Source organism: Sylvia atricapilla, chromosome 2 (genome assembly GCF_009819655.1).
Source record: "Sylvia atricapilla isolate bSylAtr1 chromosome 2, bSylAtr1.pri, whole genome shotgun sequence".
In the NCBI taxonomy this organism is placed as follows: domain Eukaryota; kingdom Metazoa; phylum Chordata; class Aves; order Passeriformes; family Sylviidae; genus Sylvia; species Sylvia atricapilla.
The window spans coordinates 105,545,401-105,565,016 of NC_089141.1; the positions used below are offsets into that span (position 1 = coordinate 105,545,401).

A 19,616-nucleotide genomic window follows, 5' to 3' on the forward strand; every position below is an offset into this window, starting at 1 on the left:
ATAAGAAAATTAGGAAATATACTCTTTATTTTTGCTTGTTTTGAATTTCCTGACAATATTTTTACTGTCTTTATTTTTGAGATATGCCAAAGTAGATTTACACAATGAAGCAAGAAGCTGAGATTTGGCCTCTGTATTCCCAGGACCTTCACTACTATAAAAATACAGAATCATGTTGCGGTTTTTTTTCATTAATCTCGACACTAAAAAAAGGAAAAAACTTTTGGAATTAGCATCTATTGCACCAAACTTAAACACTATGAAAGACTAGAAAATACTGAAGTTACACTTAAAGAGACTTGTCCGAGCTAATATTTCATTGTTCATTGTTCATTTTGGTTTTTATCATATACTTATATTTAAAAATGCAGCTTTTTCTGAATATTATAAACAAACTCTATTGTTCTGTTTGAACAATACAACATGCATTTGCATTAAAGGATAGCTGAATGAAGGCAGGAACACCGTATTTAGAAACAGGATAACACAGAATTGATCATGTGTTTGAGCTGATATCAAAGAGAAAGGAGTTTTGTCTATGAAGAGAGATGATTAGCCAAAATTAATTAAAAAATGGGCCATCAGGAAGGCAATTTTTCAGAAGAATCCAAGTGATGAATGCAAACCCAGCATTTATTTTCACTTTCCAGTGCATGAATACAAAGCAGTTTCAATCTCACCTTGTTCAGTCAAATATGCTTACAATAGATATAGTTCTGCTCCCTTTTTACAGCATGTCTTTGTAACAGTGAAGACTGTTGAATTCATGATTTTTTATTGCCTCTTAGGAAAAGTCAGACCTTTAAAACAACAGAGTAAAAGGGTCTGATCTCATCCTGAATGCTGAGACCTCTTCAGTGATAAAACTGGTGGGTAACTCCACATCTAAAACAGGAGCCACCTCATCCACCTGAGTGTCGTGAGGGGCATTGCCATCCCATGGCAGCACCATGGCACTCCTCTGCAGGCACAGCACCACACTGCCTGCAGGATGCCTGGGTCCTGAGGCAAGATCAGTGCCTGAGCAAAAAGTGCTGGCTGACATTTTGGAGGAAAGGAAGCTTTTTGAAGACTTCTCGGTTAAGATGTACTGCTGCAAAAGTGTCACATAGACATGTGCTCGGGTCAGCTGGAAGAGCTTTCAGACAGACAAACTCCCTCAGCATCCAGGCTCAAATACTGGAGCTGTTTCAAAGTGCCTCTGCCTCATGCTGTCAGGTGATGAGTTGACCTCTGCTACTCATTTCTTTGCTATGTCTCCTTTCTAAGGCAATGTATCCTGGCAGGACACAAAGCTTTCAGGTGTAGGAAACTCTGACTTCCAGAGAACAGATACACTTGCTCTTCCTGGGGAAAGGAAATACACTGTGGCAGTAAGAAAAAGATTAAATTGTGACAGAAGTGGGGGAGAGCACAATACAGACATCACCAAGTTGGCTGCTGAAATGGCAGGCTGCCAAAAGGAAAGCTGTGGGCAGGAGGAGAGCACTGCTATTCTTGTCACCACGTGAAGACAGTGGCCAAAGGCAGCACAGCCAGCCCTGGCTCACAGCAGCAATGGACCTTTGATCTTCCATCTGTAAGGCCATGTCCTGGAACCTGGGCATGTCTTGCTGTGTGTGCAAGATGACAAGGAAACACAGCATGATCTCAGGCTCACACTACATCACCTTCACCTAAAATCAATGCTCAGGCATGTAACGTTTTGTAAGACTGGCACTTAACTTCAGTATACCAGACCCTTAGAAAAGAGGGAGGGAAGAGATAATCTAAAAAGAAAACTATTCTCAAAGCAAGAATTTTTCATTTTTCTTAATAAAATAGGAACCTTGCATCTCCCTGACAGAATTACTTAGCGTTTTTTTACTTGCTAGATTTCAGGTATTCTGACTGCATAGATTACATTTTTACAGCTAGAATCACAAAACTCTTTCCAACTACACTTGATAGAACACTTCTAAGGACATTTTCATAGATATTCAAGACACCTATCAAAGTGAAGGATATTCTTTGTTCATTGATTCAAAGTGGATTGACAGAAGATTTTTATTTCCAGAATCAAAAATAGAAATTCAGTAAAATTGTAATTCATATTAAAATACTGATGTGCACAATAACCCAGGTGCTTTTAATAAGTCTCCAAATGAGGCTGACAGGCTGTTGAAATGTTCCCCTGAAATATATCCTATGAAATATTTTCCTTATGTACAGATCTACTTTTTCATGATTTTTCCCAGAGAAAGATTTGGGCCAAATATTTTTGCCAGGAGTTTCCTTTCATGATTTACATGAAATTAAGTTCATTCCTAAAAAACATAACAAAACAATTGACACATTGCCATATAAAATGGGTTTTTTTCACTCTTAAGAGAGTTTATTAAATATAACAGTTCAGAAATTAATAGCTTTCGTCTGTTTTTACTTAAATGTTAATGCTGCAGTGAGGCTGGGAACACAGGGCTGTAAGAAAGAGGGCAGCAGCTTCAAGGAAATAGAGTCTGATGGATTCAGTACCATAAAGAGCTTTGGCAGCAGGTGCTCAACTCAGAACAATGGTTCAATTTCAGAAAAGCTTTTAATAATAATATGAAAAAAAGCCCAGGCTAGATAAGAAAGAACACAATCACCACAGGGGATACAGAAAGCCATGATATTTGCAGTGCACGGAGATGAGAGTGGTAACAAATCCTGTCTGCTGCAGTGCCTCTACCACCCCTACCACTGCCTCTCCTCAATGGACTGCTGGTATCCCTTTGGATTGGTACTGCCATTATTCCTTCATGCACCTTTATTCTACCATCTCTTTTTAAAAACTGTTTTTACACAAAGAGATTAACATTTTTATTAGACCATCATGTTGTCACATGTAAGTACAGTTGTGTCCTTATGTGGTCCCAGCTGCAGGACGTGAGACCGGAAAAGCTTCTTGCCTGTTCATCCAAAACAACACAAGTATTCACACAAAAAATAATCTCACATCTTTTCTTTTTGTTTGTTTGTTTGTTTTAGAAGTAGACAGATGAATTTCCTCTAGTGACTTTTCTCTCTGCAAAAGCAGGATTGCACCAACAAACACAAACCACACAAGCACATGCTAAATCAATAGGCTGTGTATTCCTATTTATTTGTCTCAAGGCCTTCCACAGGCTACAAAAAATACAGTAGTCTTGGTATTTTACCAAGATGAGACAAGTGGCAGATAAGTTTGGTGGCCCTGACTGTATGAACAACTTATTGTGTTTCCAGCTGCTTCTTGCCAGGGACAATCTGTGATAGACAAACCAACAGGAAGAAGAATTTCTTAAGGAACTTACAGCTGTGTCTCACCATAAGTTCTGTCAGTATGTAAAATCATGCCTGCCTATAAACAGGGCAGAACAATCACAAACATATTCTAGATCATGAAATTAACTTCAAATTTGAAAGAAAATCTGGAAAATAACAGACTTTTTCCACAGAGCTGTAAATAAGCAAATTTACTTTGAACTCTTTCAATACCTTGAGGGAAATAGGCAGAAAACGAATGGCTTTTGAGTGTTTTGGTGTTTTTTAAAGAGAAAAGCCAAAAAAAAAAATCTGCCATTTTATTATTTTCTTTTTAAATCACTTGTCATTAAGCAATAGCAATAGGGTTATTATTTAATAATGGCTTCTTATTGCAAATCAAGTTTTAGCTACTTAAAACAAAACAAAACAAACAAAAAAAATTTATTTACAGAAATTTGAATAAAAAGAGAAGTCCAGAAGGTGCAGGTCACCTTCGGTACTTCATGACTAGAACAAAATGAAACACTGTGAGGCCGAACTGATTTTTGCCTTTTTGATTTTATATACTCTCATATATTTGTAGTTCTGTAGCCCATTATTGTATAACTACATAGATTTGTAGCCAGCTTTTCACCTACTCTGTTTGACAGACAGACTAAATACACTCCTGAAGGCCACAGTCCTGATCTGGGGACCAAGGTTAAATCCCCTGAGAACCAAGGTTAAAACAGCGCCTTGAGACATTTCTCATGAAAAAAGCAGTTAGTATCTAAAGAGGGGGAGGTTCTAGAAATGGGTGGCACCAAGAGGGAGGGGGTTATCTCATTACCCGTGCTTCTAATTGGGAATGATTGCCAAGTATGCTAGTTTGCTAAACCTATACAACTGTATTTGCCCTATGTGGGGTGGGAATTTTTCCATGCTTGCCCCTGAGGCCTCCAGGTAAAGACCAGCTTTTGAATTATCTCCTCTACTAATATTGCCTCAAAAGTGTGTTTTTATTCCTAGATCTTTAAGGCATCACAGAACTTCAAGTATAGACTAAACTTGGACTGAATCATTATGACTGTGCTGACAAAGAGTCACACTTTTAATCACTGATTTGTAAATGTGATCCTTGGACCTTTCTCGTTCCAGCTGAAGCCATGGGAACCATCACAGCTGCCATCACAGTTATCACTGGGCTCCAGAAGAAGCTTTAAAGAAATCACTTTTGCACTGCAAACAAAAGTTTTTTGGTTTTGACAGGGCTGCTGTCAAATGTTCACCAGGCTACCCCAGAACCTGTGTCTTCTGTGTGTCTGTGCAAGTACACACCCAGAAGGGTGGGAATGATTGAAAAGAAATTAATAAGTGCACAGCTAATACTAAAGCACACCTTTAACACTTTGCTTCAGGATAAAATGTGAAGAAAACAAAACATTAATTTGAACATGATTAGTCATCTCAGTAAATTATTTATACAAATTAGAACAGAGTGATTCAAGGATTATTAGTAAAGGTTGCATAGCTAGGTATCATATTCTATCTGCTTTTAATAAGTAATTTAAACTACGAATATTGAAACAGGAGACAAAGGAAGAAGTGAGTTAACTATCTGCAGCTTTTCTTTGTTGCTGTCATCCTGTAAAATTAGAATTAAAATGTTCCCTACTTGGATGCATGATACACATCTGATTTTTGATAAGAATGTTCCTGTTTTAAAGTCTCTTAAGCTTTGTTTCCCACCATCTTTTCTTATTCTATTAAAAACTTGTGGACGGTTGCTTGGGGAACATAGTCAACAATAATGGACAGACTCAGCCCAGAGTCATACAAACACATAAATTCAGAGCATCTAGATGCTAGATATTTTTGAATTTTGATTTTATTGCCATCTCAGAATTTTTTAGTTAAGTGTCCTCATCTACCATGCTGGTTTTTATGACATCCATATCACAAACCCCCTTTCTCTCTAAAGAGAAAGGAAGCTTAATGAGCCACATCTGCTTCAACAAATAGGCAGTCCAGCAGCTTTTTAGTGTTCTAAAAATATTTTTTTCAGGATGGGTCAGCAGCAAAAAAGCAACTGATGAAATTATTTCATTAAAATAGAGAAGTCACTCTTTGTAAGATACTAAAAAGAAAGCCACATTGGCTTTGTCGATCCATTTTTGTTGGGATAACTCATATATATCATCTTGCAATATCTGACTGTGATATTACAGGCAAAAAAGTTTCTTCTAATCCAGTAAAAATTATTTTGTCTTTTTAATATTTTCAGTATCCCTGATAATATGTAAGCAGACTGCCATGATATTAGCTGATCTAGCACATTGCAATGTATAGATTTACGTTGTAGGTTGTTGCTGGATAATAATGAGGAAAAGATCATGGAATAAAGGTATTTCAAAGGAAGTAATGAGCAGTGCCACTCACCTGCCAGTGGAGGATTATATTCCAGATCAAACCAAGGGTCAGCTTATGATTTCCATCCACAATATCTGAGCTCCCTATATTTACCAAATCAACCTATTATAGAAAAAAAAATTGTAAAATATTAATAATAAGCATAAGAGGTTGAAAGGAGATGAAGGGATAGGCCAAGGTAAATATCCCATTTGGTTTCTGTTGTTCCATAAACATACAACTCACATTCTATAAATGGCACAATTAATGTTCTGGAAAAAAACAGCAGTGATCTGGAGTTCCTATTATTCCAGTTACAGCATGTTGTGAAACATAAAATGAAAAGTAATAGTTATAATAACTCAAATATCTTTTATATTAAGCTTCTACAAATACAAATCACACAGACAGAAAAACTGTACTCTGCTTTATAGTACCATACATAATATAATTTACTGAATGTTAACACACACACATCTAGACACTGTAAGAACCTACAAACCCAAGACATTACATATTTAGATTAAAATAGAACTTAATTTTTCTTAATTAAATTCTATAATGTGTAAAGAGAAATACAGGATGTGTTCTGGCATACAGATAAAACAGTGATTGTGACCTAAGCAAGTTTTTTCCACAACAGTTCATCCAGTAATGTTGTTTTCCATAATTTCATCATGCATTTGCAATTTCATAATGCATCATTATTTGCCACCATGGAATTTTCCTTCCTCCACATGGGAAATGATCCTTCACCCTCCCCCACTTTTTATACTATGTGAATAAAGAAGCCAAATTCAGGGTTATAAAGATTATAAGCTGTCCTGCACATTTGGACAGAATTATGACTCTAAAATTGGCATCCTTGCTGTTTCATAGATGCAATTTTTTATGGTCAGAACTGATTTTTTTTTATGTCAAAGTACCCCACTCCTTCCCAAATTACATTCCACAGCCTGTAGTACACTTTTGAAGGTGTTTGAAGTTACATCTGCAAAATGACTGAAGTTTTGCACCCTCAAAACAAGCTGCTTTATTTTAATTTTGGTTTGGTTTGTTTTTTTTCAATACATCTATGTATAGGTCATTTGTACAATTTAGGTGTTTTATCAGGAACTCTAAAATTCTCAAAGAGCTCTTTTTTTCAACAATTCCACATTTTGTACTAAAAGCACATAAAAATGGCTATTCATTCTAACCATCAATGTCTTGAAATGTTTCCCAGATGGAACTTAGACTTTAGATGCTAAATTTAAAATGGAGTTTCTTGCAGTGAGTGACACCCTGCAACATTTATTAGGGCAGTGCCTGCCTATTCTACAGACCAAACCATTTTTGGAAGTGGAAGCCTGAACACACAGAGCCCACATCTGTTTTACTGAAGCAGAAGAAACACTGCCCACTTTGCCACAGGGAGGTCTGAGACTATCCTGGGCTCCACACTCCTCCCTCAACACTGTCACTTTTCCATGGGAACAGAAAAACCTGTGAAATGGATTGACTGGAAGCTGCAGCATTTTTCACCATCTAGATGACAACAGGACCTCAGAGCAAAGAAGGAACATATCAGCAGAAAAATCTAGACTACTCCCAGGCTTTAATTCACTTTAGAACCATTGATTTTACATTCCTGGAATCCCAGAGAAATCATTCATCAAATTATTGAAGCTTAAGGAAACTATTTCAGAGGCAAAGCTTTCGACTTCATACTGACAAGATACAATATATCTCTATATATACTATACTAATTTTTACATAGTTTACAAGGTTTTCATTACATGAATATGATGGCCGCTGGATGACCACTTCACTTTCTAAAACATAGTTTTTTCTTCTATCTTCTAAAATTGGAATTCTCTCTATTTTCTTGCCAGATTTGAAAGGGATTATTATTGTATTCTGGAAAATGAGTGAAAAGCACACCAGTGGATTCAGCTGATAAACACTGAATACTTCAAAAAGCATTTTCTATGATTATTTGTAACCAGTTATGCAATCAAAACCTTCTTGTATTGTGGGAAATAATGTATTGATGATTTTTCCCCCAACAATGCCAAATGTTGCAGATTTTGAAAAATTGGAAGCTTTTTCTTCTATTTATTTACATCAAATTCCATTAAATAAAAAGAAAAATCAAGCTGGAGGTGTTTATGTCAATCTTATAAGGTCACTTTCATTTATGTACAAATCTTTAGGTGGATTACCTTAGATATATAAAATCAATAACGTTATTCAGCCCTTGAACTCAAGCATTAGTGACCTCCTGCAGCTATCAAGAAATCCAATATAATACCCAGCACAGAATGAATTATCTTTGGTTTGCCACCTCTTACTGTGAAGTCTAAGCTAGTGTTAGAGGTTTTTTTAAAATTATTATTATTTATTTCTTGAGCAGAGTTATGATTAAATTGGTTGGCCAGAAGAAATATCTGCTAAAATTATGGGTCCATTAGAATGCCTGCATAAGGAAGATAATACGGGAATATTTACTTAAGAATGATTAACAGGATACTGGCTTGAAAAATCAACCTTTACTAGGTAGAATTGAAAGTGATATTGATATGATTAGAGTTTTGAATCACGAAAGACAAATTCCTTTGAAACGTACAAAAAAAAATTGTAGGAAAAGCCTTGGGTTTTCTGATTTCATAATTGTCAGAGGTGGTGAGTAAATATTTCGATAGGCAGCATCTTGCAACCAGCTATGGATGACTTCTTGCACATAACTTCTAAAAAATTATTTTAAACACCACTTATTACAATAAAATCATGCATATTTGTCTTCACGCAGCACCCATTATAGACATATTAGCCAAAATTTGCTGGAAGAGAATTTTAAACACCTTAAAACGCATTTAACCCTGATGGTGAATGACAAAGTATCCACATCGATATACCACATTGATAAAGCTGCTTTGACTCCAGTACTTTTATACTACAGACCAAGGTGTTATTTGATTCAACACCTAAAATGCATTTTGTGTGCTGTCTAGAGGCTGTTCTGAGCCTGGCTGGCTGAATACTTACATTATATCTCTGCAAAACGTGGATTGCTTTGTTGACATTGTTCAGAGCATGAACTCTTGTGGAGCCCTTTTCTTTTGCCTACAAAGAAAGTAAACCAAACTTGACTGTCCAAAAGCAGAATGTAGAGTACACAATATGTAACTCAAAACTTATATATGCTTGTAATTTTCTATTTCATAACTTTATAAGAACAGAATATTAACATGCACTGGGCCTATGCAGCTTCCAAATATGAAATAAAGTCAATTTTGAAACAAACTGGATCCACAGTTTGAAGGTAATTTTCAGTGAAGAAATCACTGAAATGCATATAAAACTAGATAATTCCAGATTTTTTTTTTCATGATTAGTTGTCTTCTGCATGGCACAATTTAAGAACATTGCTATGGCAACTAAACAGATAAGCATCAGTTTGTTTCATATTTATGTACAAGTATATTATCTCTGGATTTTGATTCAAAATCTCACAGCCTTCTTATGAGAAGATGCTGTACATACGAAGTCCAACCAGGAACACAAGAGAAGACATTAAAAATGTGTGTGACTGTGTGACTTCAGAATTTCTAAGTTAATAAGAGCAAGCAGTTCTCTCTTTTCAGACAAAGTACAATCAGACAAGATGGACCATATGTGTGACATTAGAAAACCATTCTAGTTCTACACATTAAATTCTGTTCCAGCTCAAATCCAGATAACTAAATTAACCCTGCCTCAGTCTTGTTTCTCTGTGACACATACTTATTAAGTACATACAATAAAGTAGAATATTTTCAAGTATATGCCTTGCAAAGTGTTACTGTCTAACATAGCTCTCAGTCAAAATGTTTCCTCAATTTAAAATGAAACTGAAACCTGTTTAGACCCCTAAAAATAGTTTCCACGTACAAGTTTTTGGCCTGTAAGGCATTCCAGGAGCTCCAGAAGTCTTCGTCCATCTCGAAAATCATTAAAAAGGTCTTCAATGTAACGTCTTCCGAACTGAAACGAAACAATTGTTCTGGTTAGTTCAAATGGCAAAAAACAATAATAAAAAAAAGACCAGAAAGCTATAAAAAGGCAATGTCAGAATATATATGGAATGCAGGACACAAGTAAAAGAGGAAAATGCATTTAAGCTCACAGGATTCGTTCACATATATCTGTCTTAAACAAGGTTCTACTGTTTAAGAGACAATGATGCTTACTCTATTTCAAGTACATTATTTAAAAAAAAAAAAAAGCCAGAACTAAATACTCATATATCTAGGAAACAAAGAAGACTTGGCAATTAAGATGCAAATCAGGAAGAAATAAACAAACAAAATAATTTGAAGAAAAACCCCAAGGAAATAAACAAGGAAAAAAAAAAAAAAACCAAACCAAATACACAGGAAGTGATACAAAATTTAAATGCTTAGTAGGTCCTCTGTGTGTCAGAAAAAAAATTGGAGGTAGAAAGAGAGAGATGAGCCAGTCTAATTCTAGTCAGGATCTTAGAAATAGATCCATGTTAATAGGGCATGGAATTGTACTAGGTTGTGGCCTTGCTTCTCTAAGTGGCTGACAGACAACTTATATTTTGTACTTAGCAGCAGTGAAAAATGAAAGAAAATACCTGTGATTTTCCCCCATATGACAATGCTAAAAAAAAAAATAAAATCACTCTTTCTAAAATTCAAACCAAATTTCTGATCTGATGCTTTGACTAAAGCATGAAATATAAAAAATATAGAGATAATTTTTTATAGTCTGGTTGTTGAGCAAGTTTTATGTGCACCTATGACTTTTTAGATATTTTTGTGTGTATAAGAGCTATTGAGAACCACAATAAAAAGTAGTGATTATTTTGTGCCATGCAAAATAGTTTCACATGAGGACAGTTCTTCTAATTTGTGAAGTTGGATGGATGCTTTGATTGATTTGAGAGGAAGTGTCTGTATTTTAATTTTCTAGAACTGACGCCGTGCTGACCTACATTCCACATCTTCCATTTTTACCACAGAGCAAGGTCAAACAGGGAATCTGTATTATAGAGAAAACATTTGCTTTCCTGTCAGCAATGTTGATCTGGTACTCACTGCAATCCTCATTAGAGCTGGCTGGGAGTTTTATGGAAGATGTATTTTGTTAGGAAGTACCAATTCCTTTGGAAGGTTACTAAAACAGAGGCTAGAATTAAGAACACTATCCAGTGCTAAATTATTTTTTCCTCAACAATACATTTTTATGGGTACAGCACTGACTTCAGTGCTATTAGCTGTTGTGCCATGACCTTGCTCTCTGACTGCTCTTCTGAAGCAAAAGCTCTTTTCAATCCCTTCATTTTTTTGGTAAGGCCTTTTTTCTGTTTCGTGGAACAAACAAATCCACAACACAAATTTTCTACAGCAGTGGGAATCCTTGTTTTCTAGACAGTTTTCACACCATGCACAACCCATTCCAACTAAGCTAATTTCTATTTAACACATATGCTGCCACTTTATTAAATACCTGAACAGATACAAATATGATTTAATTGCACTACTCAATACCTTGAATAATCTATTTAAGTAACAATATCCAGCAACTATATTTCCTGCTTCACATTTTTTATCAGAAATAGTTTTATAAAAATGTTCTACATTATGGGATGAAGAAATCGTGTCATTATGCGAGTCAAGTCATGTACAATATTCCTGAAGCTGTAGGACAAATTTAAGATTAAAACATGCAACTAACTCACAGACCTTATTTTGTTCCCTGATCTTGGAGAACAGAAGTCATTTTTGCAGAGGGGAAACAGAAGATCTATGCAGTTTAAGGGAGCTTTTTCACATTCTTTAGAAAGTTGGAGTGATCAATAGGCCCTTCTGTAACACTGTGAAAGAGCTGCACCCATAATGCTACTGAATCTCTCTGGGAATATGAGCACAGTGACATTCTGACAATAGAATATAATTGTATTGGTTTGTATCACACAGGAAAAATAGAATCAACCTTCATAACTGCCTCTGTCTCTGTCTTTCCTCCCTTTTGCAGCACTTAAGCTATTCATAACGTTTATGTTGAAATCAATGTAGACAGCTGAAAATTCTGCTTAACAAATAATATGGTTTTTGTTTGGCGGGTTCTTTGGGAAAGCTTTCAGGAAGAAAATAAAGACACAGCACAGTAGCATCCCCAGCAGGACATATTAATTACAAATGTATTACAAGTAAACCTTAAACCAAAAGTTCCATTGATTTTTTTAGGGTCTTGGAAGTATACCTTCCATTAATCACAACTAAAAATACACTAAGGCACCCAACACTAGTGCCACACATATCATTCTAAACCTGAGGAAGGTGCTGCTTTTCTGGCAATGGGGTAATTATGTCTTCTTTCTCAAACAGATTGAATGCCTTCATGGGATCGACATTGCAGTAAGTGCTGAGATACAAAGAGATCAAAGTTGCGTCAGGTAAATTTATCACGTCATTGGAAAGTTTCTGTTAACTCAAACTTTTGAAAACAGTGAAAAACCAAGCATGGCTAACCAATGTCTTTGCCAAACAAATGTCTAGTCATTTGTTATACATTCTTGCTGAAAATAAGATTATTAATAAACTTTTTCAGGTTGTGACTTAAAACCACTGCCCTTTACCCAAGAGGAATGAAAATCTTCAGGAGACTGTTGTCTACCATTTTTTTATGCATGCTGATTTATTAGTCACCTTATATTACAAACTTATCCAAAATGTAAACTTAAAAAATTCCCAAAATAGCTTCAGTCTGAATTGTTGGTTCTCACTCAATTGTCTGTCATCAAAACCACAGTGATGGGAAAGAAGGGGGAAACAAGAGAGAGTACAGGACACAGGAAGGACTAAAGATACTGGATGTGTAGCACAAGATGACTTTTCACCAGAAGCAGAAATTCTTTTCTAGAACTAGAACAAAATTAAAGGCTAAGATAAGACTTTGTTAAAATCTGAATGACTAGAAAGACTAGGGATTAGGCATATGGCAGTTTTATATATAATTTTAATTTAGTGCCTTTAAGTGAAATAAATGTTAAAACACAAATGTTCTTGGTTAACTGATAGAGCTGTTGGCTGCAACTGCTTATCTTTACACAACACAAGGAGATCTGAAGGAAATCCAAGGCATCTATTTTAAAAGAAAATTACCAAAAAACATGATACATACAGGAAGATAAAATTCCTGTTTTATCATGGATTTAATTAACCCTCCAACTTAAATAATGACTGAGGAAATGAATTCACAGATTACACTGGTACAGAAAAAAAACCAAACCAAAAATACCCTACACTACACCATGGTCAATTACATAAGCTGTAGTCTTAGAACTGTGTGGTACTGTACAAACAACATGTAAGTAAAACGTGGAATTTGCAGTAGGGTCTTCCCCCAGGTCTCGTAAGGGAGTGAAGCATACTCAGAGAATTCCATGTAGTAACTCAATTGCATGTACATATTCTAGAATGCCTCCAGTATTAAGAAGATTAAATTGATATCTCCAAAGCGTCCCAAATTCAAACAGCAACTGAAACAATTTTACACCAAAGAACATTCCCTAAAAACCACAAAAGCTGGTGAAAAAGAAAAAAAAAAAAAAAAAGGAGGAAAATAAGGAAATAGACTGAAATCAAGTGTTAATAGATAACTGCAGTTGCAAATATTTTGGTTTGAATACATTTAGGTATCTCAAAACATCAAGCTTCTACTCATCTTACTGCTGTCTACTTTCATTGTCATTCCTGTGTTGTTTCCAAAGACTCTATAATAGACCTCATTGTCTCTATGTAAATTTTACAAATAAATTTTATCAAACAACTAAATTATTTAATGAGCTTATTCATCAGATACATTACGGAGAAAGCTAATATTGTGGGAAGTATTACATGAAAAGCTGGTATTCTGTAAAAGCTCTCTATTCAGAGCTACATACAAGTCAGTAATTATTAAAGAAATACAGAGAACATCATCAAATAATTAAAAAATAACTTGCCCAGAAAAGGCACAGAGACATCTGTTAATGAACACTGGCTCTCCAATGAATCAAAGCTGAAAAAAAAAAATTTATGAGCATAAAAATGCTGGTATTTATGTTTTAGAAGAAAATAGTAGAGGTAAGTTCTTAATTAAGGGAAAGTGAAGCAAAGGGAAAGGAAATAGGAAAGGGAAGAGTTGAGAAAAGGGAGGAAAAGAAAGGAAGAGATGGTGATCAAGGACAAATGTTGAGGTTTAAGTGGGACCATGGAGAGGATATGAGGAAGTGGGATCAAAAGCATACCTCGACCCTAGAGCATGGCTGTAGAAATGGCAGGCAAAAACAACTACAAATGGGGTTCTTTAAGGAAAGTTGTTGCTCCAACTTCCAGTGGACAGTTTCCCAGGCAGAATGGAAGGGCTGATCACATTACTGACTTCAGGAAGAAGTCCTTGTCCACTTCAAAGAGAAAGAAATGGGGAATCTTGTGATCAAGATTAGAGGGACATGCCCCCAATCAGGTGGAGGAGAGGGATAACCAGGATTACTGGACTGTGTGGATTTAAGGGTCTGGCATATCAGCCTTTCACTGGGCACCAGAAAGATCTGTTCTGTTCTAAGCCCAGTTTGCAACCCCACACAGCTGCTCACTCACTTCCCTCATCCCAGCCACCCACAGGCCAGGGGATTGGGGTTTAGCATCTGTTACTGGGTAGTGAGCAACTGTACTGTGCATCACTTGTTTTTCTTGGGGTTTAACTGGGAATAGTTAAATTAATAAATAATTATTTATTATCTGTATGGTTGGTTGGTTTGTTTTTTCAATTCTACAACACTATTATTATTATTATTATTATTATTATTATTATTATTATCAATTATAATTTTTTAATCTCAACCTCCAAAGTTTCCCTTTTAATTCTCTTCTCCATTCCACTGGAGGAGCAGGGAGTGTGGAGTGAGCAAGCAGCACAGTGCTTAGTTACCCGCTAGGCTTAAACCACAAGTAATAAATTTTCTCCCACAAACATGAAGGGTAGAAGTGTACTTCTATTTCCTAAGATTCACAAGCACTCAAAATTTCAAGCAATGAGTCCATAATAACAGCTCCAGCAAAATACATGATAACAGAAGATTGAAACACAACTATTATTTGAAGTTTTTTAATAAGCATATCTTTTTTCTGCTTCCTAAAAATGTCATGTAATAGATACATTTTCATGTTTTTTTAAGAAAAATTACAAAGGGTAAAAACTAGGCTGAAGACATCTCTGACTTTTCATTTTCTTTTGCAGACAAATATGCAGTTACATTACACTTTTCATTTGAGGCAGACTAGACTGTAAGAAGATTATTACAGTAAGACAAGTTGGATGATATTTCTTATGCATTTTACAGCATTATTGGCTTATTATTATCAGTTCATATGGCAAATCTAGCAACTGAAACTATCAGAAGATGGCGAGAAACAGAAAAAATTAAAAAGAGAAAAGGCACTCTAAAGACAGGAAATTCAAGGTTCATCATGGCATTAGACAAAATATTTAAGGTTATATTAGGTGTACATAGGCAGATCAGCTTACATTAAAAGTAACAGATACAGAAGTCTTTCAGACTTTTAGGACAGATAAACAACTGAGATTTGATCTTAGGAAAAGGCCTTTGACTCAACAAGGGGCAGGAAACCTGAACTGCAGAGCCTGGAAGGGAGCTGCAATTCATTCCATCTGTGCCCCCAGCATGCAGGGCTATGGAATAGAGAGGCAGAGGTGCCCTGCAGTTTGGCCAGGACCTCAGAGTGCAGATTGATAATTAAAAAACTTAAAAGACAAGGTACAATCCGAAATGGCAGAAGGACATAAACCATGAATCTTTCGATAACTTTTTCAAGTAACTCTCCCAAGTTCAATTTGTAAATCTCTAAATTTTCCTGAATAGATATCAGTATGAAAGAAATAAAAACTTAGTTGGCTCACATATGTTACCCTCAGTAAGACTTTAAAGAATCAGCCTTTTCTTGCAATCAAAATATTTGATGTCTCACTCTGTGAAACAATAAAGAAATTATATTGAACTACTCTCAACAGATCTTTTAAGTCAGTTTTAATAAAAGAAGGACTATAAGTGCTTGTTCTTGCTCTACTAAATATATTAAAAGTTCAATTTCTCTCCCCAACATCTTTGCTTCTGGTCTGTTCAATTCTGCTGGGAAGTTCATCAAAGTGACTGACATTTTCTTTCATGGATGCTGGATTACTATTACAGCAGAAAAGGATATTGTCCCACTCCAGAGGGAAGAAAGATGCATGAAGCATTGTTTAATTAGGCCTTAGGTTCATGGACTCGTGGGAAGCATCAAACAATAACTTGCCAGCCATACCATCCTCTCTCCCTTCAGCATTCTTTTCCCTGCTAGAACTTGGATGAACCTCTTCAGCTGCAGCTGGAGTTCTTTGTTGGTCAGCTGGAGGTCAAACACTGCACAAGCACTTTGCTTCCTTACTGTCAGGGATGCAATCTGTTTCCCAGGCTTCATCACAGACATCTCCTTCTTTGTTCTTTAACATATTTTTTCAGGGAATTACATAGAGGAGTAACTGAAATGACTGCTACTGACCAACTGAGAGGAAGCTGTACAACCCTCCTCTAAAAAAGCCACGTTGTTCTCCCAGTCAGACAACCAAATGTTCCTGTGGCTTTCAACAGAGGAACAACAACAGTGCCTGCAGCAGGCCCACAACACCCAACACTACCCTTAAGGAGGGATCTGGGGGAAGGTCTGAAGGCAGCTCATGTTCATGCACAGGACACACATTCCCAGAGTAGAAGATGGTTTCATATTCAGACCCTGAAGTTAGGGAATGATATCAGACCCTCCTGGGACTTTAGTTCTTGTAAAAGTGTATTTTCCCCTCAGCACAGACATTCTTTTCTTCTAGTGTCATTACAGACAAGGACATTTGCACACATCCAAGTTTCTGAGGAATGCTGTGTTATTTCCATTCTAAAATAAATTAGAAAATCTAATTTTAAGTGTCATACACACCCAGAACAGAAAGAGAGATGCATTGACACACACAATTATTTTGGTGTATCTACCCCATTTTCTTACCTCACAGACATTCACCTCTTAATTAAAAGTAGTAAATGTGTAATTTTAAATATTTTAAAGGAAACAAAACTTCTGTTTAGCAAGCAATGGGTGTTCAAGGTTAGTTCATCTACGGCATTTCTTTTAAACAATACAAAGCTGACAGGGATACACAAAACAAATCTGGCAGCTGTCTTTTTCACCATTTTAATCTAGCCAGGAAACGTCATTAAAGCATTTATTATTTTGCAGCATATGATGTTCAAGGCCATTAAGGACTGGGGGACTGGCAATGGCATCAAAAGAAACCTGCTGGAAGTGGGAATGAACATACACTGAGCAAGTTCCTACAAGGTTTGAAGAGTGAGTTATCAATTTAGAGTCAAGGACAGGAGCTCTTCTTTTGACAGAACAGCCAGCTTCATGCAATCCAACAACTGACTGTAATGAAGCTGGTTTTCTTTTCAGGTATAAATATAATTATGTTCCCCACTCTTCAAAGAAAGCTATAAAGAAGAAAACTGCCATATACTAAAAAACTAATTTTATTTATAGTCTTACCTCAGATGTAATTTTCTGTACAAGATGAAACATTAATTATATTTACATGTTTGAGAATACTTGTATTGTTTTAATTTACACTGTTTAGGTATTCTTTGAGGCTCTAGTGGGTAGAGTTTTAGAATCATTTTTAAACACTAGGAGCTGAAAAGATAAAATTGCAGGGTTTTTGAAAGGAAGATCCAATCCACTTACAAGTGGAGATACAAACTGCATCTAGCAGATGCCAAATGCAACAACTTTGGCTAAAATTCTCATTTAAGAGAGGAAGAGTTTCCTAACAGACTGTTCCATGAATATTTGCTATTCAAGTAATTATTTTTCCTACACATTATTATTTCCTTTTATTAGAAAACAGAAAAAAAGGGAGTGTCTCCAGTCTTGATGAAAATAATGAGCTTCAGTGCAAAACCTCAGACAGCAGAGATACATTCTGATTTTTTTGCCTTTTGTCTTACTGGTGTTCTGAACCTTAGAGAACAGCTTGATTTTTATGCAAAGAGATCCAGGATATGTAGCATGTTTCCTCTTATATGAAGATGCCCTTTCTGAGTTAGGATTCTCCTCTTACTGACAGACAGGCTTCAGCAGTACTTTTTTCATCAGCTTAAAGCTTAAACCTTGTCTACACTGAATATATAAGATGTATAAAGGATAAGTGGAATTTCCAAATTTTATTTTGGAATCCTTTCAGGTACATAATCTCATCTGAGAATAAATAAAACAGACAAACCTCTTCTACTGTCTATACTAACAAATTACCTATTTATAGAGCACTATTACTTGAATTACAAAAGCTATATAAACAAGAGACAATCTTGATCAGTTCCCCTCTGACTAGGATGTGAAACAGGCAAACAGGATGTGTCTTGCACAAATGCTTTAGAATGAAACTAAGTTTGACTCTACACAATGGTTCAAATACATGGTAACTCCATTTGTGTGTTTGGAAAGTGGTGGCAGTGCCCACCCAAACAGAGAAAATACCTTAACTTGGACAACTGGGTAAACTAACTCATTGTAGAACATCATCCAGCTTCTTTGATTTGACATCACCCATCGAGAAAGTTCAAAGGCAAGAATAGTGACATTTTCTGACATGCTTCTAGTCCTAATAATTATTGTTTTATTGTTTTGGTTTTTGCCTTTCATTAACATGTCTTGAGGAAATACCTGACTATCATTTTAACAAAAATCACAAGGCATGATGAAAGGCAAGTGGAGTATTATATTATACAGAAAATAAGGAAGGAAGGAAGTTATGTATTTAGTCTTTTTCAGTGAGCAGTCAACCTGAAGAACAAACACAATTTAGTAGCCAAATAAAAATGAAACTCTTTATATATCTGAGATACCACTGCTTGAATTTTTTTTTCTTCCAAACATATTTTCATTGTCTCAACTGAACCTTCAGTACTGACTCTAAGTGGATGGTTCACCCTCCATACTAAAGAGTCACAAACATTTAATCACTTACTGGAGTTTCTGCCACACAAAGTTACTCCCTGTCACCTTGTTACAGGGAACAGTTAAATTAATAAATAATTAATTTTAAATATTGTGATTTAAATCTGCAGCAATGGTAAAAGCTATCTCACCATATATGAGCTGGCTGATGATCATTTTCACTTGGTGACAAAGAAAAGCCAGTATTTATGTATTCAGAGTGAAGTTTATTAACTGCTGTTTTGTGTCGAAGCCCAGGAGGACTCACTGCATGCACTGCAACCAAGAGCTGTTCTTGCACTTCCCCTACAACCACTGTTCTTATTTCCAACAAGCTTGTTTGCAATAAGTGGGATTTTAATTTAAATTACATGCTTAAAGGAGTGAGTATACCCCCTCTGCCTGAGCTCAGGCAGGAATTTTAAATAGATTATCCCACTTTTTTTCTCACCTGGAGAAGTCAAGACTGAAAAGCTGCCTATGAAACTACATGGCTAAAAGGATACAGTTTTTCAATGCAGTCCATTGCTTGGCTTAATTTTTTTATATATCAAGATACATCATTCATGATCTAAATCTGAGAAATTGATTTCTATTAAAAACCAACAAAACAAATCCAAACGAACTTAACCATTTTTTGAACTACTACAAAGTAGGCCGGAATAGAGCACTCTTCTGTATGTAAAAACTCAAGGCATTCAGAATGAAATCGTAGAAAGAAAAAGCAGCAAGAGGATGGTATTTGCATGAGAACAGCAGAAAATTTTAAGACACAGTGAAACAGCAGGAAAAGAACAGAAGTAGAAAACTTCTAATTCAAATTTACATGTATGGCAGCCTGCTAGCCTGACAACAGGTCACCCGGGATGAGCTGTGAGTGTGGCA

At 35.8% G+C, this 19,616-nt stretch overlaps 1 protein-coding gene across 9 annotated transcripts in view; it reads right to left on the minus strand.

The window, feature by feature from the left end:
• DMD (dystrophin) overlaps nt 1-19,616 on the minus strand; it is a 978,823-nt gene that overhangs the window by 781,167 nt on the left and 178,040 nt on the right. For all 9 annotated transcript variants that reach the window (XM_066314017.1, XM_066314023.1, XM_066314021.1 and 6 more), the window contains 3 exons: nt 9,568-9,660; nt 8,683-8,760; nt 5,686-5,778 (listed from right to left, as the gene is read on the minus strand). In XM_066314017.1, coding sequence (XP_066170114.1) covers nt 5,686-5,778; nt 8,683-8,760; nt 9,568-9,660 — 264 coding nt within the window. The remainder of the gene's footprint in view (nt 1-5,685; nt 5,779-8,682; nt 8,761-9,567; nt 9,661-19,616) is intronic.